General features: G+C 38.1%; 1 protein-coding gene across 1 annotated transcript; it reads left to right on the top strand.

The window, feature by feature from the left end:
• The first annotated feature begins 988 nt into the window (after positions 1–988).
• Positions 989–24614, top strand: LOC105047249 (uncharacterized). Its single transcript, XM_073259185.1, is given in 23 exon segments — positions 989–1164; positions 1167–1418; positions 1671–1745; positions 1850–1964; positions 1967–1999; positions 5772–5840; positions 5947–6119; positions 6777–6914; positions 7016–7150; positions 7851–7923; positions 7926–7948; positions 9451–9574; positions 9769–9832; positions 14039–14093; positions 14175–14299; positions 16235–16308; positions 17659–17701; positions 20584–20590; positions 20813–20899; positions 20986–21036; positions 21132–21215; positions 24141–24191; positions 24273–24614. Coding segments are annotated over 23 exon segments (2040 nt in total). The 5' UTR covers positions 989–1059; the 3' UTR covers positions 24357–24614.
• The last annotated feature ends 1017 nt before the right edge of the window (positions 24615–25631 follow it).

The raw sequence follows: 25631 nt of genomic DNA, 5'->3' as shown, positions 1-25631 counted from the left end.
TTCCTAATACATACCGTAAGTTTCTTTAATACACACATAATAGTGATCTAATATATATCTCTAGGTAAAAAGTATATTCTAAAAATTGTGTATCGATTTACTTGAAAATATGTATATTGGATCGTTGTTAAGTAGGTATAAAAAAATTTTGTATTATATATCAGAAAGTCAATGAGTATGTATCACCATATCATGTAATGTATACAGTGAATATAATGTTTTGGAAATCGTATATCAATTTATTTAGAGATATATATTGGATTGCTAGATGACTAATTTACTGAGTGTGTATCATCTAATCGTGTATTATATATTTATAAATTTTATATTCTAAAATTATATACTGATTTATCTAGAGGTGTGTATAAAATTATTGATAGGTGCATATTGAAGAAGATGACAGCATGTATCAGAAGTCGATAAATATTTTATTATACAACGTAGTGTGTATTAATAAATAAAATATTCTGAACATCATGTGTCAATCTACTTTGAGGCACATATTAGATTGCTAGATGATTAATTTATTAAGTGTGTATCATCTGACTGTGTACTATGTACTAATGAACTTCATATTCTAAAAATTATATGTTAGTTTATCTATAGGTATGTATTGACTTAGTATATTATGAAAATGAGGAAAAAAGAGAATATCATATTTTTTTTTTTTTAATTATGATATTAATGATTCTATTAGTAGGATGAATTTTGATTTTTAGATTTATCTTTTAAGATTGATATTAGAAGAAATATGACTAATTATGAAGTCCACCCAGAATTTTTTCTTTGGTGCCTATCCCATATGATTTTTATTTTTTCTGGGATAGCACCCATGGTCATTCCATGCTACAGCTGCAGCCCGTCTAAGACTAGCCCATATATTCTAACCCAGTCCCAGATGGCAAGCGGGGTTGGATTGGCCTGGGCGTCCGGCAGCCCGCCCGACCCAGCCCACCGACAGCCCTAGCTGCCCTAAAGTCCAAAACCCTTGCGCTCGCGACCATAAGGCGAAGCGCGAACCACTCAGCGAGATTTCTCCGCCGCCGCGAGAAGGAAATAATGGCGGGCATCCTTCTCCGCGGTCTCCGGTCGGCGAGCCGCAAGACCGTTCCCTTCGCCTCTGCCCTTCTCTCTCCCCTTCCATCCCCTTCCCGAACTTTTCCTACTCCTCCCTTTCTCCGCTGCCGCCCTTCCGCCTCTTTTCCACCGCCGCTGCCCGCGCCTCGGCCGCCGACGCCACCGGGAGCTCGCTCGACCCAAGCAGGCTCCGGAACGTGGCCGTGATAGCCCACGTCGACCATGGGAAGACCACCCTAATGGACCGGCTCCTCCGCCAGTGCGGCGCCGACATCCCCCACGAGCGGGCCCTCGACTCCATCAGCCTCGAGCGTGAGCGGGGCATCACCATCGCTTCCAAGGCAAGCGACTAGCACTAATTCTTGAGAATAGCATTTTTTTTTCTTTAGTTTTCCTAGAACTGGAGGAAGCTGGATTTCTTGGCCAAGAATCTTGATTTTGAGTTGAATGAATGATGGCCTTCGAATTTGATAATTTTATGTAATTTTGGTTCTGCAGTCAATTCATCAAACAGCTTGTTTCTGTGTTTTGATCATAGGATCTATGTAATCAACTCTTGAATATAATTCTTTATCTTTATGTTTGTCTTGTAGGTTACATCGATTTCTTGGAGAGATAATGAGCTCAACATGGTTGATACTCCTGGCCATGCTGATTTTGGGGGTGAAGTAAGTGATCTTGTTGAATCCCTCTGAACTGCTTATCATATGAATATGACTTATTTCTTGAACTTAGCAAGTTGTTGCTATTGATATGTGGTATTGATGCATAGGTCGAGCGAGTTGTGGGAATGGTTGAGGGAGCTGTCTTAGTTGTTGATGCTGGGGAAGGTCCCCTTGCACAAACAAAGTTTGTTCTTGCGAAAGCTTTGAAGTATGGGCTGCGTCCATTCTCCTTCTGAATAAAGTTGACAGACCTGCAGGTATGGTTCACTTGGATTTCATATTGGATATGATATTATTATGATATATGAAAAAGTAATTGGGTCCAAAGTAATGCCTCAGTAACCAGTTGGACTGTGGCTTCTCTAGAAGTCACTGTGGCCTTATGAAGGTGCATGCATAAGAGCCTAAGAACTGGGCTGAAAGGGTATGTCTGTGAAGTTTTCTAGGCATTATATTTTGCAATTTTAAGATATTGGAAGAAGGGGTATGCAACTGCCAATATTGAAGGTTTCACATTCAAGACATGAGGTTGCTACAGGTTTTAGGAAAATTGTCTTCAAGAAGATAAAGCTGCTGTTTGGCAGATCCCTTACACAAATTTAGGACATTTATGAAAACTAAGGAAAAGAGGAGAATGAAAGTTTGTTTGGATGTGGCAGAGTAGTTAACACAGAGAGAAGGAAAAAAGTAGCAAGCTGTTGTTATTTATTTCTCCAGAAAGACTCCTTTTCCTATATAATTGAAGGAAACAATCTGCTGCCTATGACCCTACTTGTGCTCTTAAAGCTAAAGTTTTAATTTTTTTTTTTTTTTTTGTCATTTAAACTAAATTCTTTTTCTCATCTCATTACATCACATTGCATGGTAACAGAAAATCTGCCAAAGGCTAGCTGGTACTGTCCCTAAAAGTCCCTGATCAGATCGTGTTTACTTTTAAGCCCACAATAGCCCATTACTATATATACAAAACAACAAGCCTTACCAACATTCGGCCATGCATAGAGCCCGGAGGACACTTCATTGAAGCTTCTCTACACACTCTTATAACTATTTTATCACTGGGAATGAGATGGTAAGAGATACTTTTTTGGACTGTTAAACAACAGCATGCACAAATGCTCGTTATGGTTTCTACTAAACAACAGCATGCACAAATGCTTGTTATGGTTTCTTCTCAATATGAACTGCCATTTGATGTTCATCAGTCTGACAGTGGATGGATAAATATATTAACATCTCATGCTTCCTTTGATTCGGGTGCATTGATTACATGTTCCATTATGTGATGCATGGGTGGATTACAACATACGCAAACTTCTGTGACATGAAACTCAATATTTTCAGTTTGCATGAATCACTTCTTAAGAGCATTATTCAGCTGGCTGTGATTGGAATATAGTGAGCGTACCAACCAAATATAGTCTGACATGAGGAATCCCAACTTAGAATACTTTGACGTTGCAATGAAGCACTTTAGGTGTGTGATTCCGCCTACCATGCCCAAGCAATCTTGATGCATCAGCTCAGTGGCTAGCATGTTCTCATCATATGCATGGGCTCTGGAGTGAACCTAGATTGTACTCAATCATGTGCCGTGGACAACGTGTAATGGTCCCAAGTGGAGCTTTAGTTAGACAGTGACAGTTTGCTATTGGTTGAAACTCTATTGTTAAGTTTGTATTTGCATATAACAGTTGTCTTAAAGGAAGATGGGCATTGAACTGTCAAATCCTTGGACCCTGGGATGTTGAAAGGCCTTCTGTCTAGGAATCATATGACCCTTTAGAAGGACTTTGCGGAAATATCTTTTCGTAGATGATATCCTCTGTGGTAATGCCTCTTCCACAAGGAAAAAGGTTTGTTGGTTCATATTTGTGTGGGTCAAAGGTGCTTCTGTATGGGTGTAAGCGGTAGAGAGAAAGAGAGGGAGTATGTGTCAAGTTTGTAAATTTGACATGTAATGAAGTAATTAAGTTTTATTTTTGAGTTGATTGTAAATGAAAAATTGAATATTAATCTTAACCATCTAGCTATCCGATCTGTTGGGGAATTTACTTTGGTATTTACTCTGTTTGCCCCCTATGCATGCATGGAGGACCAATGCACATCCAGGTCTTTGCAATCAAAGACAGATTTTATTTGCCACTCTTATGTCACCTATTAATTGGAGGTGAGATGATGGGGGTTTAGGATGTGGATCCAAATATGGGTTACATGCTTGTTAAAATGGTGTAGAATCCATTAAGGCTGCATTTGGCTGAAGGATAAACTTAGTTATATGATAAGCTATCCAAATATGGGTTAAACTCTTGTAACTAGAACAATTTTCTTGTTCCATGCATGTACATGCACGTGCTTGTGCATGCATATATGCAATGACCTAGGTTTTTTATAATCCAAGAACAATAACATTTTGGAGGGATGCTGAGCAACAAGGATAGCTATCCCACCTTTCTCTATCTTGCAAGTTCACATGCACACATAGGCTAAAGTTACAAAGGATTATTGTGGGGTTGTACAAGCGACCTCTTTGTAACATTTTTGTCCCTAATGAGAAACGACTCGAGACAATCAGGAGCCCACATATATAATTGGTGATCTAATACTTGTCTATATAACTTTTGTATATTTTATAACTCTTGTCTCTTTAGCTTTTTCAGAAAAAGAATTCATAAATCCCAAACTTGGAGGAGGCAAAATCAGGTGCACAAACTTTTTGGAGCCTAGCTTGCATGCAATTTGATCCCTTGTGAAGTTGAATACTTGGATTTGAAGCTCAGGAGCTGTGCTATCATGTGAAACAGGAATTTACAAATCTTTGTGGAGCCTTGATCAGGGTTAAAAATGGGCTTGGGTTGGTCCAAGACTTGTTGGGCCGGGCTGGCTTCAGGTCATGCACTGGGTAAGCAGGAGATTATTTGGGTTGGGCTCGAGCATGAAAATAAGGCCTGAATAAATTTCAGGTTAGGCTTGGGCTGATGCTTGGCCCGGCCTGAGCGTAGCCTAAAGCTCAAACCCAACTTTTGGCTTCATGTCCAAGCCTGAAACCCGACCGATCTTGGCCTGCTTTTATTATTAGGATCTTTTGCCAGTAGTGTTTCGATTGGGCCTTAGCATCTTGGCCAATCAGGCCAAGAATTTCAGGTCAGTTGAGCCATTTGGGCCGGACCCAACCTTTTGACCCAAACGGGCTTAGGCTTTTGGCTAAGCCAGGCTCGGGCCATGATTTGGAAAGATTCAGGTCTAAGCTTGTTCGAAAGCCCCCTAAGAGGTTTTTGGCTTGGGCTCGGGTAGACCTAGCTCGACTCCAGCCCTAGGTTTGATTTGCACTTGAAACTTGGTGGAGTGTTTCCTAAGAATTTTTTTTCCCAGGATTTTTGCATAGGGATTAAAGTCTTTGTACATGATCGAGATGCACATCAAACTAGGTAAGTTATATGGGAACCTCTGTAAAAGTTGAACTAATTTCAATTAAATTATGGTATATTGAAGGCTTGATGGTAGGAAATCTGCTGGTACTTAAAAGTTCAAACACACATGACAGGCAAAATGCGAACATTCTTTCTTTCAACTTTCCACATAAAAGAGCTGTCCATTATGTTTGCCAGTTTTGCCACTGGATCGCAACCTCAAACCCTTGCTCCCAACACAAACAAATAAAACAAAAAGTGCATATCTCCATGTAAACATTTAAGACCTTCTTAATCGTCTCTAGAGGCTAGCTAAGTAACAGTGATCTTATATATTTGCTAGCTGGATGCTTCCTACGAGACCTTCACATGAACTCTCTCTCCCTTTCCTCCCCCCTCTCTTTCTCTCTCTTGGCACATGTGTCTCCCCACATGTGTGTATACAAATGCATATGCTGCTGTTTAGCCTTTAGTTAAGACCTATAGTAAAGGAGTGGTATAAGAATAAATTTCTTTGTTCTTTAAAAGTTGAGGCAAGGACATCATTCCTTTTGTTTACTCATTTATTTATTTTTGTTTTGACAATTGTTCATCACTTTATTGTGCTTAACCTTTGCAGTTTCTGAGGAGACATGCAATGAAGTTGAGAGTTTGGTATTTGATCTGTTTGCAAACCTTGGTGCCACAGGTGTGCTTAAATTTTCAAAGATATTAACTTTTCTCACATAACCTTAATATATTATTAACTTGTAAAGTTAAATCCTGATGACATCCATTTAAGTTTGGCTTCACAGAGGAACAGCTAGATTTTCCAGTTCTTTATGCATCTGCCAAAGAAGGATGGGCTTCCTTAACTTATACCAAAAATCCTGCTGATGATGTAAGGAACATGTCACCATTGCTTGATACCATTATAAGACATGTGCCTCCGCCATCAGCAAGTCTTGAGGCTCCTTTCCAAATGCTGGTTAGTCTGAGTGTGCTGTTGCAATCATAGTTTCAATCTGCCATACTGTTTATTTTTATTTCTTTATTTATTCATATCAAATTGCTTTTTTATAGAACAAGATTGTTTCACCTATCATGACATGTACTTTTGCTGTTTTTTCACTCTTCTGCTGTGCCTGTCCATAGCTTATTTGTCTAATTTTTTTGTTGGAGGGATTTGAAACACAAGATATTGACTGTAACCTTTTATTTTTGATTTATTGACTTTTGCAATGGATATAAAAGTTACATGTAGAGATGATAGGCATTTAGTTAAGCTTGTCATCATAGGAATTTCCTTTGATTGTCATCAGCTGTACTAATACGATGTTCTCTTTAAATTTGGTTTAAAACTTTTTTTTTTTGGTAGTAATGAAAAGTTCCAGAAACTGTTTTGTAATGTGGACGTGATTGGTTTTGCAGTGCCGGCATCTCCCTTATATTTTCTAGCTTGATGACTAAATAGAACCTTTTGACCTTCATAGTAAGATATTCTTGCAGCTATTGGAGAAATCATTTATGTATCTTAAGAAGTGTGCAGTTTTGAATATCCTAGCCTTTTTATTCTGAAGGCTCTCTTTGATTTCATTTCCTTTTTAATTCAAACCTTGAAAGACATGATTATAGTCTCTTGCAGGTTTCCATGATGGAGCGTGATTTTTATCTTGGAAGAATATTGACGGGACGCATATCGTCAGGGGCTCTTCATATTGGAGACAAAATACATGGCCTTCGTCACACAGATGATGGAGTTGAGAAAATTGAGGAAGGAAAGGTTTGATGTCAATCTGTATATTTAGAGCATTTTGGTCTCAAATGTTTTAATGTTTTAACAAGTTAAAGCCACTCAAGCTTGTGAATTAACCAACAATATAGGTCACAAAGCTTATGAAAAAGAAGGGCACTAGCATGGTCATGATCGACAGCGCAGGGGCTGGAGATATAATTTCAATGGCTGGATTAATGAATCCATCAATTGGTCACACCGTGCAAATGTGGAGGTAGACATATGTCACTTACCCTTTCTACAGATTTAATTTATGCATTTCTTAAACTGTTTATTTATTTTTTTCATTAGAAAGCTTGCCAAAGGAAATCTTGACTCATTCCATTTGTTCTGTGGACGAAGTTGTTCCTTCAATTTAATTATTACTTTATGTACTGGAAATACATAAAAGCTGTAATGTGAGGAGAGGATTTGCCCTAGATACGTTAGAATTTAGCAGTCTTGCGAACTTGCGATTGCTGACAAGGGTTTCTGTTGTTAATTTTCTTTTTGGTGGGATTCTATGAATGGCACGAATGGACTGTGTGGCATGTTATTGATCTTGAAAGCATATTTGGTAGCCTAGACAGCTATGCTTTTGAAACCTTCTTGATAGACAGTTGCCTATGATTAAGAGGCAGATTCAGTACCCTCAGAAAGTCACTTCACAGACATGATATTTCTTTATTTATTGCCATAGCCCCATAGCCATTTCTGTCAAGCCTTTCTCCAAATTTCTGAGCTCATCAGTATAATTATAGGAATGTTACATGCACATGGGCACATAGTCGTGGGTGGTTGGGTTGCTGTCCATTGAAGTGGGCCAGCACATCTTATAAGTATGTATTTTCAATATTACTTTGTTGATTATTTCTTGCACCACAACATGGTTCAAGAAATATAGAGTATGTGGCTACTTTGTGCTGACTGATGATTGCAACACAGGTCATGACTGCATTGCCGACTGTTGAGTTAGATCCTCCAACAATTTCTATGACTTTTGGTGTCAATGATTCTCCACCGCTGGCCGTGATGGTATCCATGTAAGTGGCAAATATCAATCAATTAATCTTTAATTAGTTTTATCTAATGTATGTATTATGGGCAATTCAATCTCCTGATACTATTGTTTTAACTTCTTGTGTGCTGTGTCGGTCTTATTTCCAGACAACATGATATGTATGAAAGCATAATTCTCCGCTTGAGCTTACATTTGTTAGACTGCTAAACTGGAATTAGCCTTGTCATTGTTTTTAACACACATTCTTGATTGTTGTGACACTTTATGAAGCACCATATTGGGACTGACAAATAGAAGTTGTCATCATTTGTTTATTGTGCTGCATGGCTTTCTTCTGAATTTAAGATGCAGTTCTCAAAGGATGAATGTGCAATAAATGAATATTGTATATTGGTGCCTGTTTTGGGTACTGACTTAATTACTGAATGGTCATCGAACGAAACCAACTAAAAAAATCAATATCTGTTCATTGTGATGAATTTTGCACCATCACAACTCTGAGGTACATAATCCGATCTACCTTGGTGTAGGAATTCATTTATTGATTGGATGTTCCTGTAAATTTGGTTGCAGTTTGCAATCTTGTAATCCGAGGTATTTAGACGTTCCTATCATGAACTTTTCCATGTAAAATACTTTTCTATATATATTTATTAGATATGGGACCAGGAGGACAAGTGATTGAGGTTTTGAAAGTTGGACTAGTTGTACCATCAACCATGAATTATTGAATCATCTTTGCATCCCAGAACTGGACACTTTTTGGTCCAGGCCTGAGCTTAGTGTTGACAACCAACATGCTGGCCTGAGCCTGGCCAGTCTGGGAAATTCTAAGCGGCAGACAAGCCTGCTCACCCACCCATACCTAGAGCATGGGTCAAAACCATGTTTTCCGGTTGCAACAGAGGAGGGAGAGTGAGGGTTGTCCTTTGCATGACTAGTGTATGCTTGCATGCTTGTGTGTTCGTGTGTGCATGCATGCATGCATGCGCATGCATATGTGAGAGAGAGAGAGAGAGAGAGAGGAGGGCCATGGGATAGGGTTTTGGATGGAGGGCTTTTAGATAAAAATGGGGAGAGGTGGATAGGGTTATAGTATTATGTGCATGGGTTATAGTATTACAATATATCATTAACATAAATAATCTTTGTGGTTATAAAAATTTTAAATCTGAAGATTTTGGTTACAAGGTGGTTCATTTGATAATAGCATTTGTTGATTTCCATGTTTGAGATATTTGACTTTATTGATTACACATTTTGTGTCTAATCTGATTTAGTTTTGATGTGTTCAGATAACCTTCATAACCTTTGCTTTACACACCATTTTCAACTTTTCTGCTTATATTTTTATAGAATTTATTGTCAGTCAATGGAATATGAAGTAGATTACTGTGTCCACTTCTTATATGGTTAGTTTTCTTCTAATATTGCTTATGTAGGTCTTGACTATCCTTTGTATTCTTTCTTAAATCTCCACCTCTTATCCTTATGTCTCGTCCTCATGAATGTTACAATTGACAGTTGACTGGAGGAAAAATAGGTGATCGTCTGATGGCAGAGGCAGAAACAAATCTTGCTATCAATGTTCGTCCTGGAGCATTATCAGATTCATATGAAGTTCTAGGGAGGGGCGAGCTTCAGTTGGGTCTGTATCTTCGATATTTTTGTTTCAGTTTTTTTTAGGCATTTAACTTTGTTTGTTTTCCTTTTTTGCTAATCATGTTTTATATATAGTTTTTCTTATCAATTTCTTATAAAGAGTTCTGCTTTGATTTGGATTTATTTTAATCTATCCTTATGGCAACATGGTCCATATGTGATGTCTTTGTGAAACTTCAGGTATTTTGATTGAAAACATGAGGCGTGAAGGTTTTGAACTCTCCGTTTCACCCCCAAGAGTCATGTGAGTATTTAGTATTGCAATGCAATATTACCTTCTCTTCATTGTTCCTCTCCTTTTATTTCGTCTCTTAGATTTAGTGTCTTGTACATTTCTATATTGTTTGTTCTTTTTATGTTGTCAACAGAACTTTTAGAGCTAATGTCTGAGTGATTCTTATTAGCATGTAAAGCCAAATGTATGCAGTCTGGTGTAGGAATAATATACTTGACGCTGGTTAGGGTTGGAGAGAGAGTAATTAGCCATACCTGATGTCCTATTCTGGAAGAATATGAGGTGAGGTCTTCTAGTCAACCCATTTTGATATCCCTAGAGATAACCGATAAATAAAACCACAGAAGGATGGATTTAATTGTCATACCTCTGGGATTCATTGCTTTAACAGGAGTCATTACCTTTATGGGTGAAGTGATGCCCAATGCGTGACATAAAGTGATTGAGTTTTGAGGGCAGATGTTTCAATGGGAGGGAGACAAGCATGGGGTGAAAAGCTAATTTGATGTAGTTATGAAGCCACATGAATAATGAGGCAATAGAGGGATGGATGCAGTAATAAATGGTTGAACACACAGTACATGCCTATTAGTGAACAAAGTGATGGTTGTGCATCATTGCATCCACCAAGCAAATGAGCTAGGGCCAATAAAGTTGGCTCTAAATTTTAAAATAGCTAAAAATGACAATGTGGAATGAAGAAAATGTGGAGTAATGAGAGCAATGCAAACTCTGGAAGCAATGCAAAAGCTGGAACCAAGACCTACGCAGTAAAATGAAAAGCCACTCACATCAGATAATAGGTTGAGTCCTTAATGCAAATTATGATGATAACTAAAAGGGCGACACTTGGATACCATGAAGAAAGCCCAACTTAAATAAGATCACCAAGTATGAAGGCATCGTCCTTGAGAAAAGGTAATATCGTTCATTTAAGGATAACTCAAAACATGCAGCCTAAAAGTGTGATTGAAGGTTATAGTGAGATAACACCTTTAATGTTTGAAGAACATTCTTGGCTAGGAATATGTAAAAAATATAATGATATCTAATATGTAAAGAGATAATATAGCATGGTCAAGATGGAGACTGATACTAAAGGCTTGAGAAGTCATTGGAGGACTACTGGCCAAGCCATTCAATTGAAGAAAGTGATTGAATTGGGAAACAAGATAAATTTGTGTTCTAGATGTGATTAAGATACAAAATTCCAAGGATAATACATTTATCGTGTTTCAAGATTCTCGAAGCCAGAATTGGGATCTGTGCCGACCGGCAGTATGAGTCGATACGGGTTCGTACCGATTGGATTGGTGTGAACCAATAGGGCAGAGAAGGGGAGTGGGAGAAGAAAGAGAGGAAAGAGGGGGAGAAGGAGAGGAAGAGAGGGAGAGGGAGAAGGGGGGAGAGGGAGAGGAAGAGAGGGCCTCCGGCCCATCGAAGCCGTCAGAGCTTTTTTTGAGCTCAGCAGGCCAGAGGAAGGGAAGAAGAGAGAGGGGTGACCTCATTGGATCACCAGAGGCCCTCGGATGCCTCCGGATGGCGACTATGCTGTCGCGAGCTTTCAATGGCCGGCGAGCCAGCACTGAGGGAGTGAGGGGGCGAGGCCGGATTCAAATAGAGGTTCGCCCTATTTTGATTTTTTTTTTATTTATAAGGGAGAAATCGGCAACCGTGCATTGCCAACTTCGCTTATTTTTTTTTGAAAAAATTTTGGCCGTTTGCGACTTCAGCCAAAATTTTTTTCCAAAAAAAATAAGGTGCCTGTCATAAATAAAAAAAATCGAAATAAGGGTGAATCCCTATTTCGAATCTGCCTTCCTCTGGCCTCAGCCGCCCTTCACTCCTCGGCATTGCTCATCGGCGTCGGAAAGCTCGCTGCAGCATCATCGTCGTTCGGAGCCCTCGAGGGCTCCGATGATCCGGTGAGATCCCTCCTCTCTTCTTCCCTCCCTCTAGCTTACCGAGCTCGAAAAGAGCTCCGATGCCTCGGCAGCTGCCAGAGGCCTCTCTCCCTCTCTTCTTAGCCACTGGAGGCCTCTCTTCCTCTCTCTCTCCTTCTCTCCCCCCTTCTCTCTTCCTCTCTTTCTTCTTCCTCCCTCCGAGATGGTCACTGTGCTATTTTTCATACCGGAATTGAACTGGTATCCCCGTTGGCAAACGGTGTGTCTAATTAAAGAAGCCATAGGACAGATTGGCTTAGAGGGTGCTTGAATGGCAAAGTCTTGTCACTATGAAGAAGATGTTGCCATCCCTAGAACTTGAGAGCTATTTTATAAATAGAGGCTAAACAAAATTGAATAAAGAGAAAACAAGCTTCCCCTTGGCAGACAAAAACCAAATTAGGATCTTGAAAGCTTTTAAATGGGTTTAAAAGGGCAAAGTTTGAAGCATGGTACACCATACTATACTCAATCAGATGGTATAGAGTATACCATACTATACCGATTTGGTATCGGCACATGGTATGGGGGCGTACTGACACTTAGTAGCCAAACCAGCTCTATACTAGACGTACTGACACAGTGATAGGATGCACCTATATGGGGCCTGGTATCGAGATGGCATATTTTCATTTGAAATGTCACATCCTAGGATAAAAGGAGGTAGGCAATGTTTAAAGAGCAAAAAATAGAAACTTGAAAAACTCGAAGCACCGAAAATCTGTATATGGAAGCACAAAACACAATAAGAATGCAACTTATATGCTTCATATTTGATAAAGGTGTAAGATTATAGATGTTAATATGAGTGGAGAAAAGGGTTATGCAGATAGAAGAGAGTCAAATCAGATTGGATTAGACGGAATGAAGTGTGATAACTCAACATAGGAAGAAAAAGGTGTTTTAGTCCCCAATAAAAGCATGGTTGAGATGTCATGTGGTACTTGGTGGCACATTCTATACTGGCCATGAGCCAGTACATAGGTGCTGTCGTGCACCTACGATTAGCAAACTGGACCCAAATTTTGGTGTATTGAGGTGTATCAGATCTCTACCCCCAGTATGCTTCTTTTATTTATTTATTTTATTTTTGCTCTTTTTCAATGAGGTGTATTGAGGTATACATCTCCATATTGAGGATCATACTGTCTGGTTGACCATCGGTATAATATAATTTTCAATATTGGAATCCTTGAGGAGAAGGAAAGGTGGTTTTTAGACCTTTGGAAGGGACCAGAGTCTCAAGTCTTGCTAGGGACGTGCAGGGTATGACTCCATGCACTATTTATGTTGCAATAGAGAGGATTGTATAAAGCCATTTCAACGAAACATTCGAGATAATTCATCTTGCACCATTTAAGCAAACTCGAACCTAGGTGCTACTATTCCCATCCAATGAATTTTTGCTGACCAGCTGCTGAGTGGTCACCTGAATTCAAAAAAGATCTTTTCTGTGAGTCTGGCAAGGGTATGACAGTTACAGGGACGTGATGAGTCAAATCCAACACTGGAGTTCTTCCATTGGATGAGCAGATTTTCTTAGGTCTACAGATTTGTTGTTGCAAATTGTCTTAGGTTGTGCTTCTGGCCAGCATGCATTGAGAAGGTACACACTTTATACGAGGTCTAGCCACCTATCTGTCATTGAAAACCATATATGAGCCCCCGAAAGGTTGCTTCTGCACAACTTATGTGCATACTTTTATAATTATAATCATATAAATATTCATAAAATCATAATATGCAGCACTGGTATAGTTGTTTTATATGTTCAATATAATGGATATACAAATCTAGATGTTCTATTTCTAACACCTGGAATAACTCAAGATGTGTATATGTAATTTGAAGGGAACCATCTGAATTCTCGTCACTTGAATATTTTAAATAATATAAATTGTCAATATTGCTAATTATTTTACCATCAAATGTTCGACTTCATGTTGTCTGTAATCTGAAATGACATGATTTTGTTTCCCTGGCTTGGAGTATATAGTATCTGGAATATTTGTGATGTCTAAGAATGTAACATCTGTTTAAATTTTGAAAACTTTGTGCATGCATCTATGCATGATGGCCTGCACACACATTAGTCACCATTATTATTCCTCTACATGCCAATATCTTTTTGTTGCATGAAAAATTGGTATTGTGCAACCTGTTGATGTTCTATGCAAGTAAAAGCTGCTTTACTTAGGGTACCTTGGCTATTGATTATTATTTTACTGATTTTCTTAGACAAAGTAATGATGGCTTCCTTTTATGGAGTCAGGTATAAAACTGAGAATGGTGAAAAGCTAGAGCCTATAGAAGAAGTAACAATTGAGGTACAGAAAAGTTTGGATTAATTCTGTGATCCCTTTTTTTCCTCAATGGATTATTAGCTCATCAATTGTTGAAAATCACAGGTGAATGACGAGCATGTGGGCCTTGTCATGGAAGCCCTTTCACACAGGCGGGGTGAGGTGATTGACATGGGTCCTGTTCCAGGGAGCATCGGAAGGACTAGAATATCTCTGACTTGTCCATCTAGGTTAGTGACTTCAAACCTCTCACTAACTTTTTCAATCTAAAAGCATTTTTGATAATCAAGAGGGGGGAAGCAAAGTTTGTTCAGCTGTTTGGGATCAAGTCTTGTTGAATCATAATTTGACTTTCTGGTGCATTCTCTCTTTTCATTCTGATGAGAATTTATGTTCTCTCATTAGTTTTTCATTTGTGCTGTTGCTTATTATTCTTTGGGAACATGTTATCTAAGGTTGCATGTTTCCTTGTGTATACCACTATGCAATATAATTTCTATGCCTATTTTGAGATCTAGGAATTAATCAATTGTGCTTTTAGGATTTATTGGTCAACAAAAAAGTTCTTTATATGTACCTATTGGCCCTCCTGGATTTCATTGCATGTTCTGCTCTTTTGCCTAAGGCTGTACACTTTGGGAATTGGTGCTGTTTAAGAAATTGATGTGAAGTTGAGAATTAGTTGTTGTATGCTCTCAAACTTTGGTGGATCTTAACTTGATTCACATAGGAAAACCCAAAATTGATGGGATGAGCTTGTCTACATTGTTTGTTCTGCTCATCTGCCCTTTTATGCTGCCAGACTTGAGCATCTCTACCCTTTCACATCATATGCAACTAGTGTAATGATTTTGCCCATTAAACAAGATCTATGATTCTACATATTTGAATTTTAAGAAATGGAGTGAAATTATGTTTATATGAGAAAATCTTGTTGCTGATACAAGAGGAGAAAGAATGGACCAATCAACGACCATTATGGCAGTCAGAGATGCCTGAAGACTGTCTTTGTCATGCATGTTCTATCTTCGCACATGCTTGATTTGTGGCTTGTTTTGGGTTTTGTTCGTTATTGTCATCTTCCCTTCGCATATCTCTATTGCTGCATGTGTTCATCCATTTAGCTGTTTCTGCTAAGATGATTGGTTGCTTTAAGATATCACATTTAATGTACAGCAGAAAGAGTTAAAATTATGGATTAAAGTGCTGATAAGCATGTTGATAAGGAAAGGTGCATGCTGTGCTAGTGCCTTACTGACATGCTGCACTGGCACAGTACTGGCTAAAGACCAGTGCTGGCTTGTTCCTGTGCCAGTGCATGTCAAGCATGTTATATATTATGCCCTGCCCGGCTGGCAGGACACTAGCACCTGATATGTCACTCACTTGTCTCTAATTTGAAATGTTATCCAATGATACTGTCATGACAAATAAAGCGAAATTGAAAGTTGAGGTCAAGCTGGCACATGTTGTGTGTATCTTAAATTGTAACTTGATGACATGAATATATGAACCCTATGAAATTTAGCTGCATTCTCAGCCATATTTTAGGATTGACAATGGATTCAAAATCAGTGAAGATGTCATTTCTTATTTACGTATTGGTGGGCATTTCGACTAGAAAAGGATTGTAGTTAATCTAAAGTATTGATGGTTTTGAGGAAAAATGTGTATATCCTATAGCAGACTCCATTTCCTTCAAGGACCATAGAGTAAGCCACCACAAACATGTAATGTCTCATGCATGATATGCCATACCATCCTGTGTTGGTGCATAGCGGTGGTTCCGGTCCATACTGGTGCATAGCAGCCATACTGTACCATATAAGTATGCTTTTTTTTTTTGTGTGTGTGTGTGTGTGTGCAAGTATTGTTATTGCCGAATGACCCCCATACCGGGCATACTGGTGCCATATCATGATGATACCGGTACAGGATTTGGTATTGAGATTACGAATTTTACTCTCATGCATTTTTTAACATGATTGTAATATCACCGTAATTGGTTATTCTATATAGAGTTTTACTATTCTGGCAGTTTTGAACCACTTGCTAATATTAAAACTGAAGGAATTAACATGATGGAGCCCTTTTTCAAGTCTTTTTTATGGACAATGACATTAGCAGGGAAACATTTTTTTAGTTTTATTTTCTTATGTGGACAGGGGCCTAGTCGGCTACAAAAGTGTGTTTAGCAGTGACACACGTGGCACTGGATTCATGCACCGTGCCTTTTCATGTAAGTATGCGTTTTTCAGCAGATACTAAACCTATGCATTTATCTCATCATTCATAACATTTTAAGTGTACTGATTGCTTACATGGATCTTGTCATCCTATAAACAATATAAATATCCATTATAGGTCATCATTTATGTGAGAGAAAATGCTATATGTAGTATGAAGACTTCTTGTATTAGGAGCTTGCATTATTGCCACAACCATAAGATGGTTAGACTCAGAAGCTCTCAGAAGTAGAGTAAGAAAACATTACTGTAATTACTCCACCAGCCTCGAATACAGCTATGGAGATACCATGAAATAATGGAATTTAGAGCGATAATTGCAAATCCAAATAGCAGTAATATAGTAGATACATAGCACCCTACTCTAGGGGTGGCATTGGGTTTGGTTGCATTGGGTTAGGGTCAAAAAACTCTCATCCCATATCCAAACCCATTTATAATCAGGTTGGAAAATGTAAAACCCATGCCAAACCCATTTATTTTATATAAGCCCATACCTTCCCACCAACCCTTTTAAATTTTGACTCATCAATCTTGTAGTAAAACGTGTTATTTAAAGATTACAAACAGCAATATCAAATTTAACTTTAAATATATCATCCTCCTAGCAATAACTTCAATATTTAAATATACATACAAATGCATTATATTATATAACAGTCATGAATTAAATTAGTTAATGATAAAACTAGCTAAAATGCAACTCAAATTGTAAAATATTGTGGCCCATCCCATCTATCACTCTATAATATTTTTTGTGAGAAAACAAATCATGCGGGAAAAAAAAAATCAGAGAACTATCAATTATATTAGGTTTGGTTCCTGACTGAATCAACACGAGCAACCCAACAGGTTGACCCACCCATTTATAATTGGACTGATTCCGGGTTGACCCAGACCGACTTGAGTAAGAAAGAGTTCCACCTGAACCCATTTATTTTGGGTAGGTTCTTGCGGGTTTGCAGGTGCTCTTTGCCACCTCTACCCTACTTTTTGCCAACCTTCAAATACAAATAATTAAACATATGTAACTTTGCTTAAGATACTCAGCCTGATCAAGTATAACCAAGGATAATGATGTCTATGGTCATACATACTTTAGTCTTTATGGATGAGTCCTAAGATCATTAGTTTTATCACATACTTTTAAGGAGAACATCTGATATTGTGCATCAATCAAATTTCTGTTTGCTTATATAATGATTCTGCTAGTATGCCCGGCTGATGGACAGGAGCATCTAATTTGTTATACTGACATGTGGATAAACCATTCATTAATGAGCATAACCTTCATATCTTGTGACTAATATTTGATTGAAATAATCGTTTTATATCTTTTGCAGCATATTCTAAATATCGGGGTCTACTTGGGAAGTTAGGAAAGGGGTATTGGTAAGTCTCTTTTCCATTTCCCTTGGAAGATCCGATTCTTAGATAAATCTGACTGGTGTTAAAGTAAGCTAGACTATATGATTTTATACATCAAAGTTGTTATTCACTATTTTGAAGGAATATAAACATATGAAACAAGCAATTTTTTTTTTTTTTAATAATGTTCACACAATATGGAAAGAAGGAATTTGTGTTTAATCTGAAATTGTTTGCATGCAAATGCATATAAACAAAATTCCCTTTGTCAGAGGGAGTTAACTCATAGCTTGTGATAGAATATGCATTATGGCATGTACATCTTGGTATTGTTGAATACTGGTTCATTATTGCAACGGGTATTTACTTGGATATCTGTGTAGACTACTTAAGTGTACTATCTTTAATGTGTTATCCTACTAATAGGGTTTAACATTTGTTTATCCTTACATATTTGCTTTATGATCTAGTGAAACTTTAGTCCAAGTGTTAAGTTTCATGATAACAAAATATGAGATTGCCATGTTGGACCATTCTCGTTCTTGTGTGAATCCTTCTTATACCTTGTGATAAAGTTATTATATTGAGTCAATGTTAAACCATATTCTGTATCTGTATATTTGATGGGCCTGGTAGCCAGGACATCGGTGAAAACAGGTACCAATAGTCTTCAAGATGATGGAAATTTGCCATATCTTGACTGGATTATAGGGCTGTTGCCTCGATGTTCCTATGGAAGCCGTAATCTACTCTTATATATTCCATTTCTTGAAATTTTGACTATGCCTTATTTAAGTCTTTGAATAATGATTGGAATTGGTTTTCTAGTTGTGCTTCAGAAGTTGGCTTTGAATACCAAGACAATACTTCCCTAGGTTTGACATTACCTCTCTAGGTTTAATTTACCTCCTCTTTCATTCTCTACTACTCATGGAATTTTATATTGATTTGTTAGAGCACCATTAAATGTACCATCCACAATTTGTGGCTGACATGGTTTTGTTCAAATTAATCTATTATAGAGCAATTTCAATTATGTACTTGCAAGAGCCTGCTTAAAGGAAATTGCAAGCCTAGGGATGGCCTGTTTATCACAGGCCTACGTAAGGACACTGAAGCCAGAGATGCACCTCTGAATGACTGCAGTTTCTGCCGACTTCCGAGGACACTTGTTGCTCCAACTGAAAGTGTGTCATCAACCTGAAACATATAGTCTTCTATGCACTCATGTAGCAACCAACTGGTTTTTGAAATCTTGCATATGTATGCAAGTTATCTAAATTGATCAAGGTCTTAAGCAGGAATCAAGTTCATGCTTTGAACGGCACTGATCATTTGTTTATGCCATAGTTCTCAGAACCTTTCATGTGTTGTTTTGTGAAATTTAACTGATGTGGACTGTTTATTTTATTTGGGTATATGAATGTTCTCCCAAAAAGTAATTTTTATCAACATTCTATATATTTCCAAAATCCAAAAAGATTTTTTAACCTGGTTACTGGTCAAAGTACTCATAACCTGGAGAGAAAATTCTGCTAGTTATGTTTTTTTTTGAAGAAGGTCTTTATATAAATATTTCGTACTCTTGTGATGCATCACAATTGAGGCATAACTTTGACAAATCATTCTGAATATTTTAGAATTCACCTATTCCTTGTGATATCTCCAAGTTTTCTATACCAATTTTTTCTTCTTTAATTGTTTGATCTCTGACATTTTGATTGAATTCACCTGAATTTTTCAATGAAATATGATCTTTTCCCTTTGGTAAAGTAATCCAATACTTAAAATTTTGTTACTTTTGCTCAACCAACCATAGAATAATAGACACACCTTTATACAGAACCAGCTATGTTCAATCCTTTAGTTTTAATGCTGGTATGTTGTATAACAAATTGTATTAAATTTATAAAATAAGTGAGGTTTTGCATGCAACAATACATGAATTTTGATGTCATTCAGCAAGTCACTGGTGTCCTTGGAGTAGTGTTCTCTGTTTCTATTACTAGAACAAAGGACAAAGCTTGTTTGCTTTACAGATTACATATAATTATGCATACGATAATATTCTTGGAATCTGTATCCAGTGAAAAATCCTGTTTCTACACCTTCTTATGGACTTAAAAACTAAAATGCTTCATGAACCGATTTGTCCTACCCGTGGAATATTGTGCTGCCTGGTTCTGGGGTGTGCAGAGCTGTATCAAGAGAGGACCGGCCTCTTTCTGTCCCTCGTTCAAGAAATCCAGTGAAACAGGAGAGAGGGATGAGAGAGATGGAGAGAGAGAGAGAGGGTTTTCGAGTCTCCTTCCTCTGGCTGCATGTAAACAGGGGTGGAACCCTTGTTTTGAAATGAAGCAGGGTCTCTGACTTCACTTAAAAGATGTCAAAAAAAAAAAAAGAAGCAGGGTCCTTCTTTTGTTTCAAAACAAGGGCTCTGCCCTTGTTTTCATTCGGTCGGAGGAGAAGAGGCTCGAAAATCTTCTGTCTCTCTCTCCCTCCCTCCCTCTCTTTTCAATGAAACAGGGCCTCCGCCCTTGTTTCCATGCAGCTGGAGGAAGGGGGCTCAAAAGCCCTCTCTTGCCCTCTCTCCTCCTCCTCCCTTCCACTTCTCTCCCTCCCTTCCTCCCTCCCCCCTTCCTGCTTTGGTTGTGTCGATACGGTCCCAGAACAGAATGACATGACACAAGTACCGTACCGCCGAGCAATCAGGATGAATCCTGATACAGGCACAGCATACCTTGGTCCTATCATTCTTTTGCATTGGAGCTTATAAGAGACAAATGTACTAGTCTCAAGTAGTTCTTTGTTCATAGTGCACTAGCCTCCAGTATTCTTCAATCTATGACAATATACTTATGTGAGGTTAGATGAATAAAACTGATGGATGGATTCAAGAGCATGTTAGTTAAACAAGCCATCAAACCGTGCTCCCAGTTATTTTGTATTTTTTGATTGATTACATGTTAAAACTAACAAGAAAAGAAATGCTGCTTTGGTTGCAATTCATCAACTTATGGCTTTCCTTCTTCACGGATGTTGATCTCCTGTCTTTATAAAATTAGACTTGCAATTGATGTGCCCGTTACATCTTGACTCAATATTCATCTTAATTTGCTTCATAAACAGGTATCAGTGGGCAATGGAATCATTACTGCACATGCACTTATGAGTTTGGAAGCCCGTGGAACTCTCTTTGTCTCTCCTGGCATGGAGGTACGTAATCTGGGTATACATAATTTGTTCAAGATTATCAGATACATTTTTGAGGTGTCTCTTATTTGTTTTTTTTTTGTGTGAAGACATATGAAGGCATGATAGTTGGTGAACACTCCCGTGATACTGATCTTGATGTAAGTAGTTTGTACTCTTGACATTTGGAAGTTCAGTTTCCAACTTTGCTCTTTCTGTCAGCACTGAGTTTTGCAACAATTAACTGTGTTGACAGGTAAATCCTGTAAGAACAAAAGAACTGACGAATATTCGTGCTCCAGGAAAAGATGAAAATGTCAAGCTGACTCCACCTCGTTTGGTAATTTTCCTATCAAATTTTGCATTTTCTTCTAGGAATCTACTGCATCATGATTTTTTTGGATCAGGATGTCAAAAGTATCTCCAACCAAACTTTTCTTTGAATTAATTCACACAAAATTCAAATTGGCTACAGAGCAGGCATACATAGAGAAGTTGAATGACTTCTTAGGTCTAGGAGCCATTCACTGTTGCCGGACTTATTCTGTGTGAAATTAATGGATCGTAGGATATTTGGGAGCTAAGCCTCATTAATTTAATAGCTTGAATTTCTTTAAATGTAATTTTATTATATTTTTTTCATTTTGATGAACCTCATTTTGAGGCTTGGTGAAATAATAAATCAAGGGGAAAAAAAGACTGTACTGGCTACAAGAAAAGATCTCGTGATAGTCAATATGGGTCCTCACCACTCATCAATGCTTTTATTATGTACGTATATATGCATATGTTGAACAATATCAAATATTAAAAATTTTTAATCAAATATTTAACACATTTATAAGTGTAGTTGTTATATAACTCATTTATTTGTTCGAAAGAAAAGCTTTGTTTGAATAGTTGAGATCCAATTGATCCGAATTCTTAATTCATAACTAATGATCTGGCTGTTGAAAGAGAAGTTGGAAAAACTTGTTCATTCAAGGTTGAGCCAGCTCCATTGGAAAGTGCATTGAGCAAGATGCATTCCAACTGGAGTCATAGACAAGAAAAATTATAAGTAAAAGCACTAATGTTGTGTAGTGTGTAAACTGTACTAAGTGATGCCAATAGGATTAACATCCAAAAGAGTTTGGTTTTCAATTGTCAAAGCATACACACCTTTGTTGGTTAAGAATTCTTCTGGGCTCCCATTACTTGTTAAAGATCCAAACAAGTTTGTCATAGAGTAATTTAATATGGGTAGCAACCATAACCAGATCCTGTTCACCTGACCCAACTTGACCTGTCTAACTCAAAACCCATTGGATTCATTGGTCAGGTATGGTTCCAGCAACCTTCACCCATTGTCGTGTTGGCTTGGAGTCAAACATTATGACCTGGCAGGTCAGAAGCAGTCACATTATGATACTATTTTTATATTCTGTATCTTTATTTTCTTATAAAAAAGGGGAAAAGTTACCCTATCCTCTGATAACCTGACTCCTGTCCTTTATCTTCTGCCTTCACCTCCAATCTCCTCTCCTCCTTCCTCTCTTCCTCTTCCTCTGCTCCATGTCTCTCTTCCCACCATCTTTCAGTCCTCTTCCCCTCACTTGCAGCCAGAGCCATTTCCTACCATTGACCCCTTGTCCCACCACATCCTGGGTTTACTTCTTCAGTTTCTTATAAAAAGGAGAATTCCTACTTATTGAACTGAATAAATGTTTTGTTCCTCATTTTTCCATCACCCTTATATGCTTCCCAATTGATGTGCTCCATCAGAGACATTGGATATCCATAAGGTCACATTTTACAGGTCCAAAAGTCGAGATCTTTTAGTTTGATAATTCAGTGATATACGTTCAAATTTTGGATTAGATTATGATGTCTCCTCATTTTGCAACACCCCTAGGTGCCTTCCTTACAAACTTCTCCATGAGTAACCTTCATTTGAGGGCCTAGCATCCATTTTTAGCTACAACAAAGATTTATTCTTGAAAAATAACACATCAGAATTTGAGTGCTGCTTATAATAAAGCTTAGAGCTGTCCCTGCACCCAATTTGTGACACTTCTGCAGAACAAGCAACACTTGGTGCTGCCATCTTGGTATTTGGATGTTCTTTTTGAACCGAACCAATGGAAATGCCATACATGGGCTTTTCGAGTGTAGCAGCGCTCATATGCTGTGTTTCTTATGTCTTTCTATTGACTCGATCACATATTTCGACAGTCTGTTTAAACCATATGGTGTTATCCAAGATCATTTTTTGACAAATTATGGTGCTAACAATGCTGCTTTATTCTAGTCTATTGACATCTATTGTATCATATTTCAACCAGGACTTGCTAGGGAGAAGCCCATTTGTTTGCTTGTGGTTGTGCTGACATAGGTATCTGGGGTTCCTATGTTATGAGATTGCACCTGACCCAACTTATGGGCTGTGCCAACATAGGTATCTAGGGTGCCTATGTTTGTTTTGAGATTGCACCTGACCTAACTTATGGGTCAGGCTGCATGACTTGAGTTGTGATGTTAGTTGCACTTGACGTACAGAGTTGATTTGGTGTACTTGAGTAAGGCCCATGTGTTTGGAGCATCAAACATAGGGAAACTTGATCTTAGATTCCTTAGGTTGGGTTTTGGAGACAAACATGGACCTAAGCATACTGATTACTTTGTGCAGGCAATACAGATTGTAGAGAAGAATTTCAGTTACTTCCATTAGTTTTGGATGATAGGTCGGTAGGTGTCATGAACAATAAGAGATCCAGACTTGGCATATCTTGAATGCTACAGGTTCTTGGGAAATAAAAAGGCATATCAGAACTTTTGAATGGCATATGGATTATTGCCCCCCAAAGTGGCTTATATACCGAGCACGTTCACTCCCAGTAAGAACTTAATGGGATCCGTGCTTCACCGTTTTCTCACCATGCACTTATACATTTTGAGGGGAATCTTGATGTGTGCTCCTTGCTCTTAAAACTCTTCTTTTTATGGTTTATTAGTTACTGAAAGAAAGTCGCTATACAAATTAGCTATCATTTCACTAAATTATTAGATTGGACTAAGTCACACATATGCCCTACAAGTGTGAGAATTAAAAGGGGAGTTGTTGTATCGTCTTCTAGTTTTTGTATATGATGTGGAACTGAGGTATCGTGTAAGTGTGAACCATTGATGCCACATTTTCACGTTGTTTTAGTCAAGTCAGTCTTTTGGTATTTTTTGGTAAATGCACAAGATGAGTCCCTCACTATGGACAGCAATAAATTTGCAGATATCTCTAGAAGAGGCAATTGGATATGTTGCTTCCGATGAGCTTATTGAGGCAAGTCCCCTGTTTCATTTGCAAGCTTATTGCGATCGGTCATTTACATTGACCACTGATAAATGCATGTGGCCCGTGCAGGTAACACCGAAGGCTGTGAGGTTGCGGAAAAGATACCTTGATGCCACCAAGCGGAAGATGATGAGAAATAAGCCAAAAGATTGAAGCCAAGGCCACCAAGATAATTTCGTAAACTTTTTATGTAAGGTTTTCTCATAGCTACATGTTATTTATTCATTATGACATTTTTTACCAAGAAATTTTGAAAATAATATTAAAATATGAGCTGACCATTTATTGTACGAGAAAATACATTGATTCAAGATTTCATGTTGCTATTTATGGAAATACGAAAGAGAAACACGTAGTATAAATAAAATTGTCTTTGCTACTGCTGCTAACATTCTTAAAAGTATGGTTAAATTGTTCTGTAATACTCTCGTTTTGCTGGAAGAAATAATTTGCTAGGCTCTCCACAGGGCTACATGGGTGCGCATATGAAGTCTTTCCTGTTATTTCAAGAAGCAAATGTTCTACGAACTTGTTACGTGGGGTTACTCCTCCCAACGCCACCACCCCCTCCTCACCCCAACCTTCTCTTTAGGAAGATTTGAAGTGCTATAACTGAAACCAAGTCATAGATTCATTTTGTGACCAAATTCGAGTCCTGTTCCAGTAATGTAGATCAAGTTCAGGCTTTATCCCAGAGTTGGGACTTGGGACCTGAAAAAGCTTGACTCGGTCTGCCTTAACCCTTGTTGGTGGGCCAGACTTGACTAAGAACCCGGTCATGGCTTGTGAAGGGATCTAGATTTCTACACCCAAAAAAAACAAAAAAGAAAAATCTAATTGCTGTTGGAGTTATAAGAGTAGATTTGGCGTGGAAGGAGTGATTTCGTGATAGCCTTTTCAACTGGGTAATCATAATCCTCTGGAAATTCCCAACAGTGTTTGCAGTCATCCCCTGCCTAATATTCTATTCCGTCCTTATCGAGAGATAAGAGGGGTAAGTTCCAAGGAACGGACTATATAAAATTATACCTTTATACCTTACGTCCTAACTTTTATTTATTTTGTTAAAGTAATTCAAGTATTATCGTTGATTGCCCCTCTCGAATGCTTGCACGCAAAAGAGAGGATGGTATACCTGAAGGCAAGAGAAGAACAACTACATCTCTATGAACTTATACGACAAAGCAATGTCTCATGCAGATATAGCTTGTTTTGTAGGTCCGGTTTCGCTTATGGATGGGATTTGCCCATAGGGCATACAGATCAACGATTTTTCAACAAGGACATCCCTCTGTAGCTGTATATATTCTAGTTGACTTTTATTGTTTCACATGTTTTCTCGGCTTGTCACACGCTTTCACACCAGCAAGAAATGAGAAATGTATCAAAAGCTTCCTCAGGGATAACTTAATAGGGTTGAGGATATAG

This window comes from Elaeis guineensis, chromosome 6, assembly GCF_000442705.2.
Source record: "Elaeis guineensis isolate ETL-2024a chromosome 6, EG11, whole genome shotgun sequence".
In the NCBI taxonomy this organism is placed as follows: Eukaryota; Viridiplantae; Streptophyta; class Magnoliopsida; order Arecales; family Arecaceae; genus Elaeis; species Elaeis guineensis.
Note: the sequence above shows the minus strand (reverse complement) of the source record. Positions and strands in the feature narration are given on the sequence as shown.